General features: G+C 43.1%; 1 protein-coding gene across 49 annotated transcripts; it reads right to left on the bottom strand.

Annotated features, from left to right (window-relative positions):
* Positions 1-4,833: 4,833 nt before the first annotated feature.
* Positions 4,834-13,053, bottom strand: LOC127906340 (uncharacterized). Of its 49 annotated transcripts, none has more exons than XR_008060925.1 (6): positions 8,713-13,053; positions 8,425-8,640; positions 8,211-8,282; positions 7,641-8,139; positions 6,923-7,568; positions 5,775-5,923 (listed from the first exon to the last, which is right to left on the bottom strand). XR_008060925.1 is itself a non-coding variant. In XM_052458099.1 (4 exons), exons 1-4 carry the CDS (start codon positions 7,470-7,472, stop codon positions 5,543-5,545), a joined length of 1,149 nt encoding a protein of 382 aa, XP_052314059.1. In that variant the 3' UTR covers positions 4,834-5,542. The 49 variants fall into 49 exon arrangements, 45 of the variants coding, with proteins under 45 accessions (XP_052314059.1, XP_052314069.1, XP_052314081.1 ...); XR_008060926.1 differs by lacking the exon at positions 5,775-5,923 and adding an exon at positions 6,126-6,274; XR_008060923.1 differs by lacking the exon at positions 5,775-5,923 and adding an exon at positions 6,126-6,274 and having other exon boundaries at positions 6,707-7,568; positions 8,713-13,052.
* Between the last annotated feature and the right edge of the window lie 6,774 nt (positions 13,054-19,827).

Here is a 19,827-nt window from a genome sequence, read left to right as displayed (position 1 = left end):
CATGAGATGTGCTTAGGATTCATAAGCCTGAACGATTCAAAATCAATCTATTTCTGGTGCTCCTTACATTCCATTTGGTGCCTAACGTTTTTTAAAGTTGGGAGTAGTGTGTGTTTGTGGGAGAGAGAGTGGTGAGTGTGAGGGAGAGAGGGTCTGTGTGTTAACTGATAAGTAAAGAATGTTTCATGCAGTTTTCCCCTGACTGCCACAATGACTTGCAGATCATTATGCATGTACAGTATATTCCTTCCTCCCATTCCTTCAGCCAAATCAGAAGTTAGTCTTTTCAAATATGAGCAAAGCCAGACGAAATTAAAAGGGCCTATTTATATAATGAATATGAATTTGGAGTGCAGAAATTATTAAATATTAAAGTATTACAAAAGTTATACTTGGATCCAAACTGGTTCTCTAGCAAATAAGTAAGAATGTCTCACCCCATGTTCAAGAATGGCCTTCTTCCCTTTATTCAGATTACCTTTATTTTATTTTTTTATATATATATTTTTTTTAACCTTTATTTTACTAGGCAAGTCAGTTAAGAACAAATTCTTATTTTCAATGACTGCCTAGGAACAGTGGGTTAACTGCTTGAACCTGCTTACAACCTCTCACTTTCGGTTATTCCAAAATGAAATATTCAAAAAAATATCGCTATTTTTTAATAAAAAACAAGCCATAGAACGTTGGTTTTCAATTTCAGTTTAATCCACCAGAAAAGACAGAACAAATAATACAACAAATATTGTGGTTAAACTCAAATATATACTAATATATATTTTTTTGTTTAAAAAATGTTTAAAAAAGGTATAATCTTTGGAAATTATATCATAAAACCAAGACAATGTTTTTAAAGAGGGCACGACAACACCTTTGCCCCCTCAGGAGACCCAACACACCTCCAAGCTGTGTAAGGGCTATTTGACCAAGAAGGAGAGTGATGGAGTGAGATGGTTTGGGATGAGTTGGACCACAGAGTGAAGGAAAAGCAGCCAACAAGTGCTCAGCATATGTGGCAACTCTTCCTAGACTGTTGGAAAAGCAATCCAGGTTAAGCTGGTTGAGAGAATGCCAATAGTGTGCAAAGCTGTCATCAAGGGAAAGGGTCACTACTTTGAAGAATCTAAAAGATCAAATATATTTTGATTTGTTTAACAATTTTTCGGTTACTACATGACTCCATGTTTTATTTCATAGTTTTTATGTCTTCACTATTATTGCACAATGTATAAAATAGTAAAAATAAAGAAAAACCCTTTTGACTGGTAGTATATAAATTTAAAAAACATTATATGTGGGATTGGAAATTATGCAGACAATTACATTTATGGAAGCTACAATCGATCTGCACTATTAAAGCTGATCTACCCCCTAAATGAAGTAAACAATTAAATTAAAATATGAGCAAAGTAAACATTCTATGCAGCATTCTATCATACAGCGAACAGTGTGAAGTCAATATGTGTTGTATTGAGTAGGAGTGTGAATATCAGTGATTGGTTTTTGGTGTAGCACATGCGCATAACATTTAGAAAACGGGAACAAGCATTGCTGGGACTGGGCGAACAGGACACTATGCCCCTCTGAATTTGTCCCCCATGGTACCACAATACTACTGGTATTGTGACAACACGATCCAAAACTGTTCTTGTATAAAGTGTTTCAGCACAGAGTCATGCCAGCATTACACCTCACTGACACAACAGGCTACCTACCACACACTTAGGAAGTGACAAGAGGTCGACCGATTAATCTTTATTTAATCTTTATTTAACTAGGCAAGTCAGTTAAGAACACATTCTTTTCAATGACGGCCTAGTAACGAGGCAGAACGACAGATTTTTACCTTGTCAGCACGGGGGACCCAATCTAGCAACCTTGCAGTTAACTAGTCCAACGCTCTAACCACCTGCCTCACGAGGAGACTGCCTGTTACGCGAATGCAGTAAGCCAAGGTAAGTTGCAAACTAGCATTAAACGTATCTTATAAAAAACAATTAATCATCGACGGTCGTTGCATATTTAGCTAAAAGAAATCCAGGTTAGCAGGCAATATTAACCAGGTGAAATTATGTCATTTCTCTTGCGTTCATTACACGCAGAGTCAGGATATATGCAACAGTTTGAGCCGCCTGGTTCTTTGCGAACTAATTTGCCAGAATTTTACGTAATTATGACATAACATTGAAGGTTGTGCAATGTAACAGGAATATTTAGACTCATGGATGCCACGCGTTAGATAAAATACAGATCGGAAATAAACGTTTTGTTTTTGAGGTGTTTCCGGATTTGACCTAAGGCTCGTATTTCTGTGTGTTTATTATAGTTAAGTCTATGATTTGATGATATTTGATAGAGCAATCTGACAGAGGCGGTAGGGAGCAGCAGGCTCGTAATAGTCAAAGGTATATGGTTTAGAGAGAAATAGTCAACGCATTATAATTCCTGTAATAACTTGCGGCTGAACTTGAAAGGGGTTCCTTTGTTATTTTACCGTTCATGTCTTCTATAGAGAATGTCTTGACCTACTTCAAATAAGGTCTGTGTTTCGTTCTTAAACGTTTTTTAAGCGTTTTGATAGGTAACGTTTGTCAAAATAGTTTCATAAATCCACTCTTCGCTTATATTTAGCCAATATTGATCAGAGTTATCTTGTCCTATGGATATCTACACAGTTATAAAATTGGCAAGGTGGTGTAAGCCTACACGAAACACAGGCCTTATTTTAAGTGAATCTAAATAATATCCTATGGAATAAATGAAAGAAGGAACCGCTTTTCAGATTTTGCTAGAAGGTGTCATGGGAATTATGACTCGCACTTTGGTAGCCAATTCTTACCATGTCTATTATTAAAATAGGATTTCCTGCATATAGAAATTACAGTTTTTGTCTTCAACATTCATCACAGGCAACTTAAACTCAATTTTTATTCAAACAGTTGAGAGTATTTGTCTCCTAAGCAGACTCTCCAGTATCATTGTCACGTCAGAGCTGTGTGTGTGTTTTACAGATGGCAGAGAAAAGCAGAGCACCAGTGTTGGACTATTACATGGAATTGGCACCAGGGAAAGCAAGGTGTCTTATTTGTGATAAAGATAAGCATGGGGTCAGCAACGGCTAAATAAAAAAATACCACCAACCTGTGGAATCACCTTAAGAACACCCATCCAGAAGCCCATAATATGTATTATATTAAGTAAAAATAAAAGTGTTCATTGTTCATTCAGTATTGTTGCAATTGTCATTAATACAAAAATGTGTATATATACAGTGGGGCAAAAAGTATTTAGTCAGCCACCAATTGTGCAAGTTCTCCCACTTAAAAAGATGAGAGAGGCCTGTAATTTTCATCATAGGTACACTTCAACTATGACAGACAAAATGAGAAAAAAAATCCAGAAAATCACATTGTAGGATTTTTAATTAATTTATTTTCAAATTATGGTGGAAAATAAGTATTTGGTCAATAACAAAAGTTTATCTCAATACTTTGTTATATACCCTTTGTTGGCAATGACAGAGGTCAAACGTTTTCTGTAAGTCTTTATCAGATCATCAAGAACTTCAAGGAGACCTGTTCAATTGTTGTGAAGAAGGCTTCAGGGCGCCCAAGAAAGTCCAGAAAGCGCCAGGACCGTCTCCTAGTTGATTCAGCTGTGGGATTGGGGCACTACCAGAACAAAGCTTGCTCGGGAAAGGCAGCAGACAGGTGTGAGTGCATCTGCATGCACAGTGAGGCGAAGACTTTTGAAAGATGGCCTGGTGTCAAGAGGGAGAGCAAAGAAGCCACTTCTCTCCAGGAAAAACATCAGGGACAGACTGATATTCTGCAAAAGGTACAGGGATCGGACTGCTGAGGACTGGGGAAAAGTCATTTTCTCTGATGAATCCCCTTTCTGATTGTTTGGGGCATCCGGAAAAAAGCTTGCCCGGAGAAGACAAGGTGAACGCAACCATCAGTCCTGTATCGTTCCAACAGTAAACATCCTGAGACCATTCATGTGTGGGGTTGCTTCTCAGCCAAGGGAGTGGGCTCACTCACAATTTTGCCTAAGAACACAGCCATGGATAAAGAATGGACCAACACATCCTCCGAGAGCAACTTCTCCCAACCATCCAGGAACAGTTTTTATATCTGGAGTACTTCTCCTGTCCTATTCGGTGTCCTGTGTGAATCTAAGTGTGCGTTCTCTAATTCTCTCCTTCTCTCTTTCTTTCTCTCTCTCGGAGGACCTGAGCCCTAGGACCATGCCCCAGGACTACCTGACATGATGACTCCTTGCTGTCCCCAGTCCACCTGGCCATGCTGCTGCTCCAGTTTCAACTGGCCTGGGTCCTAGGACCATGTCCCAGGACTACCTGACATGATGACTCCTTGCTGTCCCCAGTCCACCTGGCCATGCTGCTGCTCCAGTTTCAACTGTTCTGCCTTACTATTATTCAACCATGCTGGTCATTTATGAACATTTGAACATCTTGGCCACGTTCTGTTATAATCTCCACCCGGCACAGCCAGAAGAGGACTGGCCACCCCACATATGCTCTCTCTAATTCTCTCTTTCTTTCTCTCTCTCGGAGGACCTGAGCCCTAGGACCGTGCCCCAGGACTACCTGACATGATGACTCCTTGCTGTCCCCAGTCCACCTGACTGTGCTGCTGCTCCAGTTTCAACTGTTCTGCCTTATTATTATTCGACCATGCTGGTCATTTATGAACATTTGAACATCTTGGTCATGTTCTGTTATAATCTCTACCCGGCACAGCCAGAAGAGGACTGGCCACCCCACATAGCCCGGTTCCTCTCTAGGTTTCTTCCTAGGTTTTGGCCTTTCTAGGGAGTTTTTCCTAGCCACCGTGCTTTTACACCTGCATTGTTTGCTGTTTGGGGTTTTAGGCTGGGTTTCTGTACAGCACTTTGAGATATCAGCTGATGTACGAAGGGCTATATAAATACATTTGATTTGATTTGATTTGTGACGAACAATATCTTTTCCAGCATGATGGATCATCTTGCCATAAAGCTAAAGTGATAACTAAGTGGCTCGGGGAACAACACATCAATATTTTGGGTCCATGGCCAGGAAACTCCCCAGACCTTAATCCCATTGAGAACTTGTGGTCAATCCTCAAGAGGCAGGTGGACAAACAAATACCCACACATTCTGACAAACTCCAAGCATTGATTATGCAAGAATGGGCTGCCATCAGTAAGGATGTGGCCTAGAAGTTAATTGACAGCATGCCAGGGCAGATTGCAGAGGTCTTGAAAAAGAAGGGTCAACACTGCAAATAGTGACTCTGCATCAACTTCATGTAATTGTCAATAAAAGCTTTTCACAGTTATGAAATGCTTGTAATTATACTTCAGTATACCATAGTATTCCATCTGACAAAAATATCTATAAAGACACTGAAGCAGCAAACTATGTGGAAATTAATATTTGTGTCATTCTCAAAACTTTTGGCCACGACATATCCATCAACTAGTGAATCCCCAGTGTTAATGCTGACATGTCTTCAGACTTATCTGTCTATAGGGTTTAGAACTGTAGGCTGGTGACGGGGCTGATGCCACTGTGCTTGGTGAGGACAGAGCCAGAGACACACCCTAGAAGACCAGGGACGTGTTGGAACCTTGTGAGGAGAGAGTAGCAGGACCAGGCAGAGCCAGAGACCCACCCTGGAATAGCAGGGACGTGTTGGAACCTTGTGAGGAGAGAGTAGCAGGCCAGGCAGAGACAGAGACACACCCTAGAAGACCAGGGACGCGTTGGAACCTTGTGAGGAGAGAGTAGCAGGGCCAGGCAGAGCCAGAGACACACCCTGGAATAGCAGGTACGCGTTGGAACCTTGTGAGGAGAGAGTAGCAGGACCAGGCAGAGCCAGAGACACACCCTGGAATAGCAGGGACGCGTTGGAACCTTGTGAGGAGAGAGTAGCAGGACCAGGCAGAGCCAGAGACACACCCTAGAAGACCAGGGACAACCTTGTGAGGAGAGAGTAGCAGGACCAGGCAGAGCGAGACACACCCTAGAAGACCAGGGACGTGTTGGAACCTTGTGAGGAGAGAGTAGCAGGACCAGGCAGAGCCAGAGACACACCCTAGAAGACCAGGGACGCGTTGGAACCTTGTGAGGAGAGAGTAGCAGGACCAGGCAGAGCCAGAGACACACCCTGGAATAGCAGGGACGCGTTGGAACCTTGTGAGGAGAGAGTAGCAGGACCAGGCAGAGCCAGAGACACACCCTAGAAGACCAGGGACGTGTTGGAACCTTGTGAGGAGAGAGTAGCAGGACCAGGCAGAGCAAGAGACACACCCTAGAAGACCAGGAACGCGTTGGAACCTTGTGAGGAGAGAGTAGCAGGGTCAGGCAGAGCCAGAGACACACCCTAGAAGACCAGGGACGTGTTGAAACCTTGTGAGGAGAGAGTAGCAGGACCAGGCAGAGCCAGAGACACACCCTAGAAGACCAGGGACGTGTTGGAACCTTGTGAGGAGAGAGTAGCAGGGCCAGGCAGAGCCAGAGACACACCCTGGAATAGCAGGGACGTGTTGGAACCTTGTGAGGAGAGAGTAGCAGGGCCAGGCAGAGCCAGAGACACACCCTGGAATAGCAGGGACGTGTTGGAACCTTGTGAGGAGAGAGTAGCAGGACCAGGCAGAGCCAGAGACACACCCTGGAATAGCAGGGACGCGTTGGAACCTTGTGAGGAGAGAGTAGCAGGACCAGGCAGAGCCAGAGACACACCCTAGAAGACCAGGGACGTGTTGGAACCTTGTGAGGAGAGAGTAGCAGGACCAGGCAGAGCCAGAGACACACCCTGGAATAGCAGGGACGCATTGGAACCTTGTGAGGAGAGAGTAGCAGGGCCAGGCAGAGCCAGAGACACACCATAGAAGACCAGGGACGTGTTGGAACCTTGTGAGGAGAGAGTAGCAGGACCAGGCAGAGCCAGAGACACACCCTAGAAGACCAGGGACGTGTTGGAACCTTGTGAGGAGAGAGTAGCAGGACCAGGCAGAGCCAGAGACACACCCTAGAAGACCAGGGATGTGTTGGAACCTTGTGAGGAGAGAGTAGCAGGCCAGGCAGAGCCAGAGACACACCCTAGAAGACCAGGGACGTGTTGGAACCTTGTGAGGAGAGAGTAGCAGGCCAGGCAGAGCCAGAGACACACCCTAGAAGACCAGGGACGCGTTGGAACCTTGTGAGGAGAGAGTAGCAGGACCAGGCAGAGCCAGAGACACACCCTAGAAGACCAGGGACGTGTTGGAACCTTGTGAGGAGAGAGTAGCAGGACCAGGCAGAGCCAGAGACACACCCTAGAAGACCAGGGACGTGTTGGAACCTTGTGAGGAGAGAGTAGCAGGACCAGGCAGAGCCAGAGACACACCCTGGAATAGCAGGGACGCGTTGGAACCTTGTGAGGAGAGAGTAGCAGGGCCAGGCAGAGCCAGAGACACACCATAGAAGACCAGGGACGTGTTGGAACCTTGTGAGGAGAGAGTAGCAGGACCAGGCAGAGCCAGAGACACACCCTAGAAGACCAGGGACGTGTTGGAACCTTGTGAGGAGAGAGTAGCAGGACCGGGCAGAGCCAGAGACACACCCTAGAAGACCAGGGACGTGTTGGAACCTTGTGAGGAGAGAGTAGCAGGACCAGGCAGAGCCAGAGACACACCCTAGAAGACCAGGGATGTGTTGGAACCTTGTGAGGAGAGAGTAGCAGGCCAGGCAGAGCCAGAGACACACCCTAGAAGACCAGGGACGTGTTGGAACCTTGTGAGGAGAGAGTAGCAGGCCAGGCAGAGCCAGAGACACACCCTAGAAGACCAGGGACGTGTTGGAACCTTGTGAGGAGAGAGTAGCAGGCCAGGCAGAGCCAGAGACACACCCTAGAAGACCAGGGACGCGTTGGAACCTTGTGAGGAGAGAGTAGCAGGACCAGGCAGAGCCAGAGACACACCCTAGAAGACCAGGGACGTGTTGGAACCTTGTGAGGAGAGAGTAGCAGGCCAGGCAGAGCCAGAGACACACCCTAGAAGACCAGGGACGTGTTGGAACCTTGTGAGGAGAGAGTAGCAGGCCAGGCAGAGCCAGAGACACACCCTAGAAGACCAGGGACGCGTTGGAACCTTGTGAGGAGAGAGTAGCAGGCCAGGCAGAGCCAGAGACACACCCTAGAAGACCAGGGACGTGTTGGAACCTTGTGAGGAGAGAGTAGCAGGACCAGGCAGAGCCAGAGACACACCCTAGAAGACCAGGGACGTGTTGGAACCTTGTGAGGAGAGAGTAGCAGGCCAGGCAGAGCCAGAGACACACCCTAGAAGACCAGGGACGTGTTGGAACCTTGTGAGGAGAGAGTAGCAGGCCAGGCAGAGCCAGAGACACACCCTAGAAGACCAGGGACTTGTTGGAACCTTGTGAGGAGAGAGTAGCAGGACCAGGCAGAGCCAGAGACACACCCTAGAAGACCAGGGACGTGTTGGAACCTTGTGAGGAGAGAGTAGCAGGACCAGGCAGAGCCAGAGACACACCCTAGAAGACCAGGGACGTGTTGGAACCTTGTGAGGAGAGAGTAGCAGGACCAGGCAGAGCCAGAGACACACCCTAGAAGACCAGGGACGTGTTGGAACCTTGTGAGGAGAGAGTAGCAGGACCAGGCAGAGCCAGAGACACACCCTAGAAGACCAGGGACATGTTGGAACCTTGTGAGGAGAGAGTAGCAGGCCAGGCAGAGCCAGAGACACACCCTAGAAGACCAGGGACGTGTTGGAACCTTGTGAGGAGAGAGTAGCAGGCCAGGCAGAGCCAGAGACACACCCTAGAAGACCAGGGACGTGTTGGAACCTTGTGAGGAGAGAGTAGCAGGCCAGGCAGAGCCAGAGACACACCCTAGAAGACCAGGGACGTGTTGGAACCTTGTGAGGAGAGAGTAGCAGGCCAGGCAGAGCCAGAGACACACCCTGGAATAGCAGGGATGCGTTGGAACTAAACCCAACACCAATGCGAATCACTGGACGCCCAGAGGGCTTGACTGACACATTTCTCAACCACCTGGCAAGAAAGTGCCATACTGTAGGGCAGGGATGGGCTACTTTGATTTTTTTTTAAAATCTTAACTCAACATGAGGGGCCGCGGTGTTACAGCTAATTTCCTGCAATTCTACACATTTTGCAATAGGGTGGAGAGAAATGTTTGCAGCGATTAAGTGACTAACAAAATCAATGGTGTCGGTGATTCAACCATGATTAGGCCTACTACAGGTTTAGATAGCTGGCCGCTTGACTTATCAAAGTAAGTTAGTCTGTGGCATGTGACCCCTCTTTTGAAGGCCCTTGGATACATTTTCCAAAAATTATAATGATATATTTATATATTTTTATTGGGGAGGAGCCCGTTGAGGTCTCAACATACTGTTGTAAGTCAGAATAGTAGCATACACAGGTTGCAATTTTGAAATGTGGTTGTGCATCAGCAGTTTTTCTCATGTTATGTCACTCACTTATAGTCGCTCAATTAGCCCGTGTCAGCTAACCTTTTTTATACTGGTAAGTTAGTGGCAAACAAGAGTTTTTTCCCCCAATGACTGTGGGCTTTGGAGGGGGGGGGTCCTACTGACGCCAATGTTGCTTTATCTGAACTGACTATACCAACAGTCACAGACATACAGTATAGCATGCATGGTGCAGTCAAGCCTTTCATGCTCTGTTGAAATTCATTAGTTTAACATTAGTATTTTTACTAGAGGTCGTCCAATTCACTTTTTTTTTTAATGCCGATACCGATACCGATTATTGGAGGACCAAAAAAGCCCGATGCCGATTAATCGGCCGATTTTTATATATATATATTTGTAATAATGACAATTACAGCAATACTGAATGAACAATGAACACTTTTATTTTAACTTAATATAATATATTAATAAAATCTATTTAGTCTCAAATAAATAATGAAACATGCTCAATTTGGTTTAAATAATGCAAGAACACAGTGTTGGAGAAGAAAGTAAAAGTGCAATATTTGCCATGTAAAAAAGCTAACATTTAAGTTCCTTGCTCAGAACATATGAAAGCTGGTGGTTCAATATTCTCAGTTCTTCAATATTACCAGTTAAGAAGTTTTAGGTTGTAGTTATTATAGGAATTATGACATGTCGATTATTTCTCTCTATACCATTTGTATTTGATATACCTTTGACTATTGGATGTTCTTATAGGCACTTTAGTATTGCCAGCCTAATCTCGGGAGTTGATAGGTTTGAAGTCATAAACCGCGCTGTGCCTCAATGTAATCGGCCATAATCGTCCAAAAATGCCGATTACCGATTGTTATGAAAATTCGAAATCGGCCCTGATTAGTCGGACATGACGATTAATATGTCGACCTCTAATTTTTACATTCCTTTTCCATTGAAATGAGCAGAATTGTTAGTACAGAACAACTAAATCATTGTTAGTTAAGTTATGACACAGGAGTGAGTGAGCAGAAGTCCAGACTCAAACTGAGTTTTCATGTCCAGGAAGTACTACATAGAGGAAGGAGTTAGCCAAAACTCTGTCTGGAGAAGAGAGAGCTCAAGTACATCTCAACACACACACCTCTGCAGGGGTAAACATGCTTTCAAATGGTTGGACTAAGGGGGTCATTCTCACGAAATTGACATTTGGCTAACAAATTCTCAAGTGTAATTTTTCCAAAAGTGTCCTCATGGATCACTGAGATTAGGATCTGAAGTTATCTATTTAATTTTACCACAATTTGCATAAAATCCCAAAAAGTTACAAACAATGACTAATATTTTGCAACATTGCTCTCCTAATTAAAAGGCCTGAATTAAACATAACAGATCAAATTAAAACATTTTAGACAAAATTTAACGATTTTTTTCCCAATTTGACCTTTTTAGCCTTTTGATAATGAGCCAGCCATGTGGGGAAAGGGGTGTTTGAGAATAACAACCTCATTCTGAAGGCATATAAGCAAATAAATGAACTTAACTTCAACTACCCCTCTAGATGATGCATCATGGGTGAATAAATCTTTATTTCAAAACTGATTGGAGTTTTTACAGGAACTTGAAAAAGTGTTACGTTAATGAAACACGTCCACACACACTGTGTTTGTACGTAATAAATATTATAGTTTATAGTTTATATTACAGTTTTGGAATGTGCGTAGATGTTAGCTTTGTTAGCATAGCCGCCTGGGACATCAGTAAACACCATAAAAGATAACAGGCCGATGGTGACGTGGACCACAATGATTCAGCTACTAAAACAGACATTGCCAATACTTTTTTTCTGACAGGGCCTCTTATTTCAGTTTAAAAAGGAGAAAACAAATATTCTGACTGTGGGGTGTATTTCATGAGTAAGGGAGGGGGATAGAGGCAGAGGGTCATACTCCTGGAGGACAACAGGACACAAGACCCATTACTCCCCCACCTCAGACACACACACACATGTACACATGGCATGAGGTATTCATATAAGGCACCCTTCTCTCCTCTCCAGTGTGACCCAGGGCTGAAGTGAGCTAAATACATCTAGGGTTCAGGGGTAATTACAAGCCCAACAGCACCAACCTAGAGTTCACCAAGAGGATAACATGGCACTAACCATCTGATAATCAACATGTTTTCAGAGTATATCCAATCGGATGGATAGTGGATACTAATTATATGGGACTTATATATGGGAAGAAAAAACCCTGCAAAGATGGGGACAACCTTTAACTTTGACTTCCTTCCTAACCTCTCCAAATGTGCAAATCACCTTATCAATAACAGTGAGTCAAGGATCAAATCTTTCACACTGCATATCTGAGTATAGGTAAAGGTCTGCAGGCTCAGATCAGTTTGCACAGCTGATGCATGGATTATTTTCTAAGCACGCCACACATGAACACGATGAACTGTTGTTATAACTACAAACGGTCCTGTGGTCATTTCTATGGCTTCAGGACGTTTTCCTCAGATGTTGAAAAACAAGCCATTATCTGGTCAGAAATGCCGGTCGCCACTGAACAGAAGTACATCAATAGAAAGTCCAAGACAAATGTCAGCTTCACAAGACACAGATTCCCTCTATTATACTGTATACTATCTCCACAGCAGCTTCATGTCTGAGTCCACCATAAGACTGCATATGACTGCTTATGACCAAAGGACATACAGGTCGACTGTAAGAACACCAATCACCTGAGCTTTAAAAGTTCTCTCTGACCTTCACTGAATAGACATTTGATAAAAGCTCCTGTAATTACATATATTATTATGTGAACAGAACCCTCACCCAAAATGGACTAGAGACACATGACAACGTTTTAGGAAGGGAGCCTTGGCAATATCCAAGATACACTATGTTCAGTTTAATATTGAACAAAGCATTACTTCATGCCCATGCATGCATGTCTTACACACCCTATTATGGTACAACGCACAGGGCAGGAAAGACCTTTCACAATTTTCACACAGATCTCAACACGTTCCCTTTCCTTGCCAAGTATAAGGCTACACTGCAATACTAACTCGGCTCCTGCCCATAAAATACATTAGAACAATACAAAAATAAGTACACAAGTAGTAGCCGACATTAATTCCAATTTCAAATGCTCTCTCTCTCTCTGTAGTAGTTAGTTATTGAGTCACTGGTGGCATACAAACACCATAACAAGTTATATCAACCTGTAAACTGTCTATAAATGACATATGACTTCAAACACAATGACTATATGACAAACTTGGCTACAATGGAGTATCAGCCACACTTGGCGTGTTGTAGGTAGGTGAGTGTGGTGTGACTACAAATTGTTGCTTATTCTTGCCTCGCGCACTTGCTCGTATCTCCTTTAAACTAAAATAAAAGTAGCCTAACAATACCTATCCATTTAATCTCGAATAGTTTTTCTATTCAATTTGTGTCTGTCCCCTGTGTACCAATTGTACTCACCTTTTTATGGATGAGGCACAGACGGTTCAGTCGAGGTGTTGCGATGTGAAAGCGTGTGACTGTTCTACCGCTACCACAAATTTCAGACTAAACGGAATCAACTGAAGTTAACGGAACTATGACTTCCGCATCGCCCTATATGTCGTCTGACTGGGACATGGTAGGCGGGGAATACCGGTTACTTCTGTCAACTCGACAATGTTGCAAAATGTAAAAGTAAAATGTATCAATTTTACTTTCAAGATGGTTACATTTGTACCCACTTGCTAAGAATATTGGTCCAATTTTAAATGAAGAAAAACTTACAGATGCACAGCCTATGCCTAGCCTTTATGCTTTACAAATCAAAGTGATACTAAATAAAGGTTGACGTAAAAGGCCATTGATCAAAGGTCATTGGATCAAAATATCGTACAGAAGTTTAGAGTAAAGTGTATTGTTATCATGTAGCATATTACACATAGCATTTCCAGTTGTATTAATTTCAATCTGGTTTAATTTCAATGTGTCTGGATGAGTCTTGATAAACAGAATGAACAGGCTTTTTCCTCAAGTGGACGAGATTGAAAGGGAACAGGGAAGTGAAAGGGGAGGGAAGTGAACGGGGATCAAGAAGACACAATTAAGTCAAGGGAAGAGGGCTTGAAAAGGGAGAGGAAAAGAGGAGGGGAATAATTGGTGGGATTGCAATGTCTCTGTCAGAGATGGATTTATTTATTGTAATTATGGTGGTTATTTGGCTGGTCTGGTCTAGATAGGAGTGTGTGTTAAAGTTGACTGCTGGCCCACTGTCCTGTACTATCATTATTCAAATGAGGTTTTACTCAACTGAGCACCTGTCAACTTTAGTAATTATCTCAGAGTTGTCTTGATCTTTTTTATTTAATGTTCATTTGATTTTTGTTTTGTTTTTGTGCCTATCCACCACATTCAGAGGACAAAAATAACTTTGTTTGTACACCTTTTTCTTTTCTGTTACATGTACATTCTACATAAACAGCACTTTTTTTACACAGTAGTTACATAGCAAAATATAGTTTGAAATATATAGGAGCGATGTGCCAGTAACCCAAAGGTTTCTGGATCGAATCCCAGAGCTGACAAGGTACAAATCTGCCGCTATGCCCCTGAGCAAGGCAGTTAACCCACTGTTCCCCGGGCACCGAAGACGTGGATGTCGATTAAGGCAGCCCTCCGTACCTCTCTGTTTCCTCTCTGAAATGCGGAAGACACATTTCAGTTGAATGCATTCTGTTGTACAACTGGCTAGGCATTGCCCTTACCCTTTCCCATCTGGATAGATAGTACTTAAACACATCCAGCACACATGAGTGTTTTCAGTATTATAGATCAAACTTGAATTTGATTGTTAATTGGTGCTCATTAGTTTGAGTGCTCATAATGATGAATCATTGAGAATTTAGTTGTCTCCAGTTGAAAGTGTCCAAAAGCTAAGGTACAGTAGGTTTTGAGGGTGTACAGAAACACAGCATGAGAGAATCAACTGGTTGATTTACATCAGTGGGTGCTGATGTCATTCTTTCCTTTGCAGGCCTCTGGCTTACAGGGGAGCGAGAGGCTCATGCCAGCAGATAGCTAGAGGTTTATTTGAACCACAATGGAAATAATAGCATCTGTGAAGGTCTTGTCTGATGAAGTAAAAATAGACCAGGATTGATGTTTAAAGCAGGATTGGTCTGTGTTTTGCATGTGAGGTACCCTTGCCCTGTTTAGTACAGCTAAGATTAGTGTTGCATGACAAAATTGTGTTATTTTTGTCAATTGGGCCTCTTCTTTGCAATAATTTTCAGCTGGCAATCAAAGAGTACTCAAGTAACTAAAAATGTTAATTGTCAAATTTTTCCAGTCAGAAATTGACACAGTGTCTAACCAAAATTAGGCCTATCACATTGGCCTGTGTACGTTTCCTCTTGTGAGCGTCTGCTAAATGACTTAAATGTAAATGTAAAATGTCATTTGTTGAGAAAGTAGTTGAGAGCTGTATTATATGCTCAGATTAGGTGTGCCCTCTAGTGGTTAAATAGAAAACTGTAAATGATTCGTCTTTCTTCTTCACAGCCCTGATTGTAGGTCAGGCTCCAATATCAACACTGCAACCAACAAGGATCCCAGTAGTCTTAAAGCCAGAGAAGCCATTGGGTTAGAAGTTTACATACACTAAGTTGACTGTGCCTTTAAACAGCTTGGAAAATTCCAGAAAATGATGTCATTGCTTTAGAAGCTTCTGATAGGCTAATTGACATAATTTGAGTCAATTGGAGGTGTACCTGTGGATGTATTTCAAGGCCTACCTTTAAACTCAGTGCCTCTTTGCTTAACATCATGGGAAAATCAAAAGAAATCAGCCAAGACCTCAGTAAAAAAAATTGTAGACCACCACAAGTCTGGTTCATCCTTGGGAGAAATTTTCAAATGCCTGAAGGTACCATGTTAATTTGTACAAACAATAGTACGCAAGTATAAACACCATGGGACCACGCAGCCGTCATACCTCCCAGGGAGGAGATGCGTTCTGTCTCCTAGAAATGAACGTACTTTGGTGCGAAAAGCGCAAATTAAACCCAGAACAACAGCAAAGGACCTTGTGAAGATGTTGGAGGAAACAGGTACAAAAGTATCTATATCCACAGTAAAACGAGTCCTATATTCAAATCAAATCAAAGTTTATTTGGCAGGTGCCTTACAGTGAAATGCTTACTTACAGGCTCTAACTAATAGCGCAAATAAGCTAGGTAGGTAAAGAAATAAAACAACAGTAAAAAGACAGGCTGTATACAGCAGCGAGGCTATAAAAGTAGCAAGGCTACATACAGACACCGGTTAGTCAGGCTGATTGAGGTAGTATGTACATGTAGATATGGTTAAAGTGACTATGCATATATGATGAACAGAGAGTAGCAGTAGCGTAAAAGAGGGGTTGGTTTGTTGGACACAATGCAGATAGCCCGGTTAGCCAATGTGTGGGGCACTGTATAGTTAAAGTGACTATGTATATAAGATAAACAGAGAGTAGCAGCAGCGTAAAAAGAGGGGTTGGGAGGGGGGACACAATGCAAATAGTCCGGGTAGCCATTTGATTACCTGTTCAGGAGTCTTATGGCTTGGGGGTAAAAACTGTTGAGAAGCCTTTTTGTCCTGGACTTGGCACTCTGGTACCACTTGCCATGCGGTAGTAGAGAGAACAGTCTATAACTGGGGTGGCTGTGGTCTTTGACAATTTTTAGGGCCTTCCTCTGACATCGCCTGGTGTAAAGGTCCTGGATGGCAGGAAGCTTTGCCCCAGTGATGTACTGGGCTGTACACACTACCCTCTGTAGTGCCGTGCGGTCAGAGGCCGAGCAATTGCCTTACCAGGCATTGATGCAACCAGGATGCTCTCGAGGTTGCAGCTGTAGAACCTTTTGAGGAACTCAGGACCCATGCCAAATCTTTTTAGTTTCCTGAGGGGGAATAGGCTTTGTCGTGCCCTCTTCACGACTGTCTTGGTGTGTTTGGACCATTCTAGTTTGTTGTTGATGTGGACACCAAGGGACATGAAGCTCTCAACCTGCTCGGTCCTCCTTTTCCTGTAGTCCACCATAATCTCCTTAGTCTTGGTTACATTGAGGGATAGGTTGTTATTCTGGCACCACCTGACCAGGTCTCTGACTTCCTCCATCTAGGAAGATATAACCTGAAAGGTCGCTCAGCAAGGAAGAAGCCACTGCTCCAAAACCACCATTAAAAAAACAGACTACGGTTTGCAACTGCACATGGGGACAAAGATCGTACTTTATGGAGAAACGTCCTCTGGTCTGATGAAACAAAAATAGAACTGTTTGGCCATAATGACCATCGTTATGTTTGGAGGAAAAAGGGGAGGCTTGCAAGCCGAAGAACACCATCCCAACCGTGAAGCACGGGGGTGGCAGCATCATGTTGTGGGGGTGCTTTTCTGCAGGAGGGACTGGTGCACTTCACAAAATAGATGGCATCAGGATGAAAGAAAAATCTTTGGATATTTTGAAGCAACATCTCAAGACATAAGCCAGGAAGTTCAAGCTTTGTTGCAAATGGGTCTTCAAAATGGACAATGACCCCAAGCATGCTTCCAAATTTTTAGGCAAAATGGCATAAGGACAACAAAGTCAAATTATTGGAGTGGCCATCACAAAGCCCTGACCTCAATCCCATAGAACATTTGTGGGCAGAACTGAAAAAACATGTTCGAGCAAGGAGGCCTACAAACCTGACTCAGTTACACCAGCTCTGTCAGGAGGCCTACAAACCTGACTCAGTTACACCAGCTCTGTCAGGAGGCCTACAAACCTGACTCAGTTACACCAGCTTTGTCAGGAGGCCTACAAACCTGACTCAGTTACACCAGCTCTGTCAGGAGGCCTACAAACCTGACTCAGTTACACCAGCTCTGTCAGGAGGAATGGGCCAAAAGTCACGGAACTTATTGTGGGAGGCTTGTGGAAGGCTACCTGAAACGTTTGACCCAAGTTAAACAATTTAAAGTCAATGCTACAAAATGCTAATTCAGTGTATGTAAACTTCTGACCCACTGGGAATGTGATGAAAGAAATCAAATCTGAAATAAATAATTCTCTCTCCTATTATTCTGATATTTCACATTCTTAAAATAAAGTGGTGATCCTAACTGAACTAAGACAGGGAATTTTTACTAGGATTAAATGTCAGGAATTGAAAAACTGAGTTTAAATGTATTTGGCTAAGGTGTATGCAAACGTCCGACTTCAACGGTAGTTACTCTGATTGATGGGTTATGCAGCAATGCCAGCTGCCTATATAGTTTATCCCCACACAGCAATGCCAACAATACCCTGAACTGTACCAGCTTAAAAGAGGGAGATGCACACACTCTGATCCTGTTAAGTGACAGACTACTTTATATATATCAACTCTTGTTAAAGACCAGAACCATACAACGTGTGTATGGCAAGAACACAAAAATAAGTGTCTTGTGAGGCTCAATAGAGTAGATCTTGTTTTCACCTTATTGTACTTCCATTGCATACGTGCCTTCCTCCTTTGCTTCTTTGCTCAAAATAATGTATTTCTCTGCACCTGTGAAGGGATTTTTTTAAAACGTTGTTACACAAGCAATGAAGCCCACCACCTTCAGATAGTACTTGTTATACCCTTAGAGATACTCAACACCAGTGCTTTGACTGTAGTAGAATAATAACAAATATAGACCCGTTTTGTTGTCTTAAAACGTCATTCAGAAAGTTCTAGGTATTTCAAGAGCTTGCCATCAAGTCAAACTACAAGGCACACCACGAAAGGAAATTGAGATCCAAAATGAAAAATGTATAGGAAGAGCTCCAGGAGGATCTTCAAAGAGGGGAATGGAGTGAAGCTGAGAGCTGGAGATAATCTGGGTGTAACAGAAGGGTAACAGGGGAAATTTTTGGAGGCGATGTACGCTGAATCAAGAGGAGCTGCTGCCCAGGAGTCAGAGGTGGTATACAGGGGGTTATGTACTTTTATGAGTTGATCATTAGCTGGTAAAGTCATGTTTTAACCTCAACGGGTGTCTGACATCAGTTGATAAGGGTAGCATTTTTGTATTTCTCTGCTGGTTGCTCCTACAGCATGTTCTGTTTAAAACTGATCAATGACATTCTGTGGAGAGACAGACGGTTCACTCACCTGGTCCTGGTTCAAAACCTCAACAAGCTACTGTAAATGTTAAGAAAGAGAAATTAGTCACACACAAAAAAATGCAATGGATGGATTTATAGTTCAACCTCATGAAGACATCCAAATGTACAGAGCCGTATACCCTCATAACCATCACGCTGTACCCTCATTAAAGATCTGGACAGAGAGTAGCAACAGGCACACTTACAGTATACATGCCATAACAGTAATACCTGAACTACAGTAATACCAGTAATACCTGAAAATAAAATGCAGAGTAGGTGTTACATCATTTTTATGGTAGAGGGCATTAGCATCACAACTGTTTTAGGTGAAGTGTTACCTAGATTATTGTGCTCAATCCTGGAGATTAGAAATTATCACTGAGCACACAATTTGACATTTAATCAATATTGCTCAGCAGTGATTCACGTTTATCGAATATGATTCATGGAATGGGTGTGTCTATGCCACTGAATGCATGCATGCTTGAATGAACTGAACTAACTAAGCATAACAAAGAGCTCTGCTGTCTTTAAATCTAGTCAATGGTCAATTTCTACCACCACAAAAGCTTATACATTTTCCAAAATCAGCTAATATAACACTCAAACCAATGTGATTATTGAAAATGATTGAAAACATCCAAACCCATTACTGCACAAGATGTTAATCTCATTTAGCTTAGACACCCGTCAGGCTACATAAGGATATGATCAATAAATAGTTGTGTCAGGGGGGAAGGCAGCGTCATGTCGCCAAGCCTTCACACATTCAACACCTTCCACAGACAGACGGACAGTACATACACACACACACACACACACACACAAATAATCATGTGTGAAAAGCATGTTGTATGGTGGGCCTCCCTTAAGCTCTTTGAGTCCACTGAGGTCAGAGAGGGCCTTGCATTCTGCTGCATGACGAGGTTGAGCGTCTCATTCTGATGCCTTTGTGCCTAAGCTGGAGCTATTGGTCTGCAGACGTCGTCCATGGTGGGAAGCTCTCAAACAATTATATAACTGTATAAACTGTAAAGTCCTCTGTATATTCTGGAGCATAAAAGAAGTTCAAAGAACATTTGGGTGAGAAAGGGTGAAGCAATTCCATTACTATAACTGCCTCGTTTTATCATGCCTCAAATTGGTAGGTCTACCTGAAAGAATTTCAAGGAAGCAGACAAGGGTGCA

The sequence above is a fragment of the Oncorhynchus keta genome, chromosome 12, assembly GCF_023373465.1.
Source record: "Oncorhynchus keta strain PuntledgeMale-10-30-2019 chromosome 12, Oket_V2, whole genome shotgun sequence".
Taxonomy (NCBI): domain Eukaryota; kingdom Metazoa; phylum Chordata; class Actinopteri; order Salmoniformes; family Salmonidae; genus Oncorhynchus; species Oncorhynchus keta.
The sequence above is the reverse complement of the archived record's forward strand: the minus strand, read 5'-3'. Positions and strand labels throughout refer to the sequence as shown.

Excerpts from the sequence above, each read along its gene's own strand:
- LOC127906340 (XM_052458083.1), bottom strand. The coding sequence starts at position 7,472 with ATGGTGTGTCTCTGGCTCTGCCTGGCCCTGCTACTCTCTCCTCACAAG. Across the intron at positions 7,067-7,137 it reads TGCTACTCTCTCCTCACAAG|GTTCCAACACATCCCTGGTC; the intron begins GTTCCAACACGT and ends TCTCCTCACAAG. Across the intron at positions 5,924-6,418 it reads TGCTACTCTCTCCTCACAAG|GTTCCAACGCGTCCCTGCTA; the intron begins GTTTCAACACGT and ends TCTCCTCACAAG.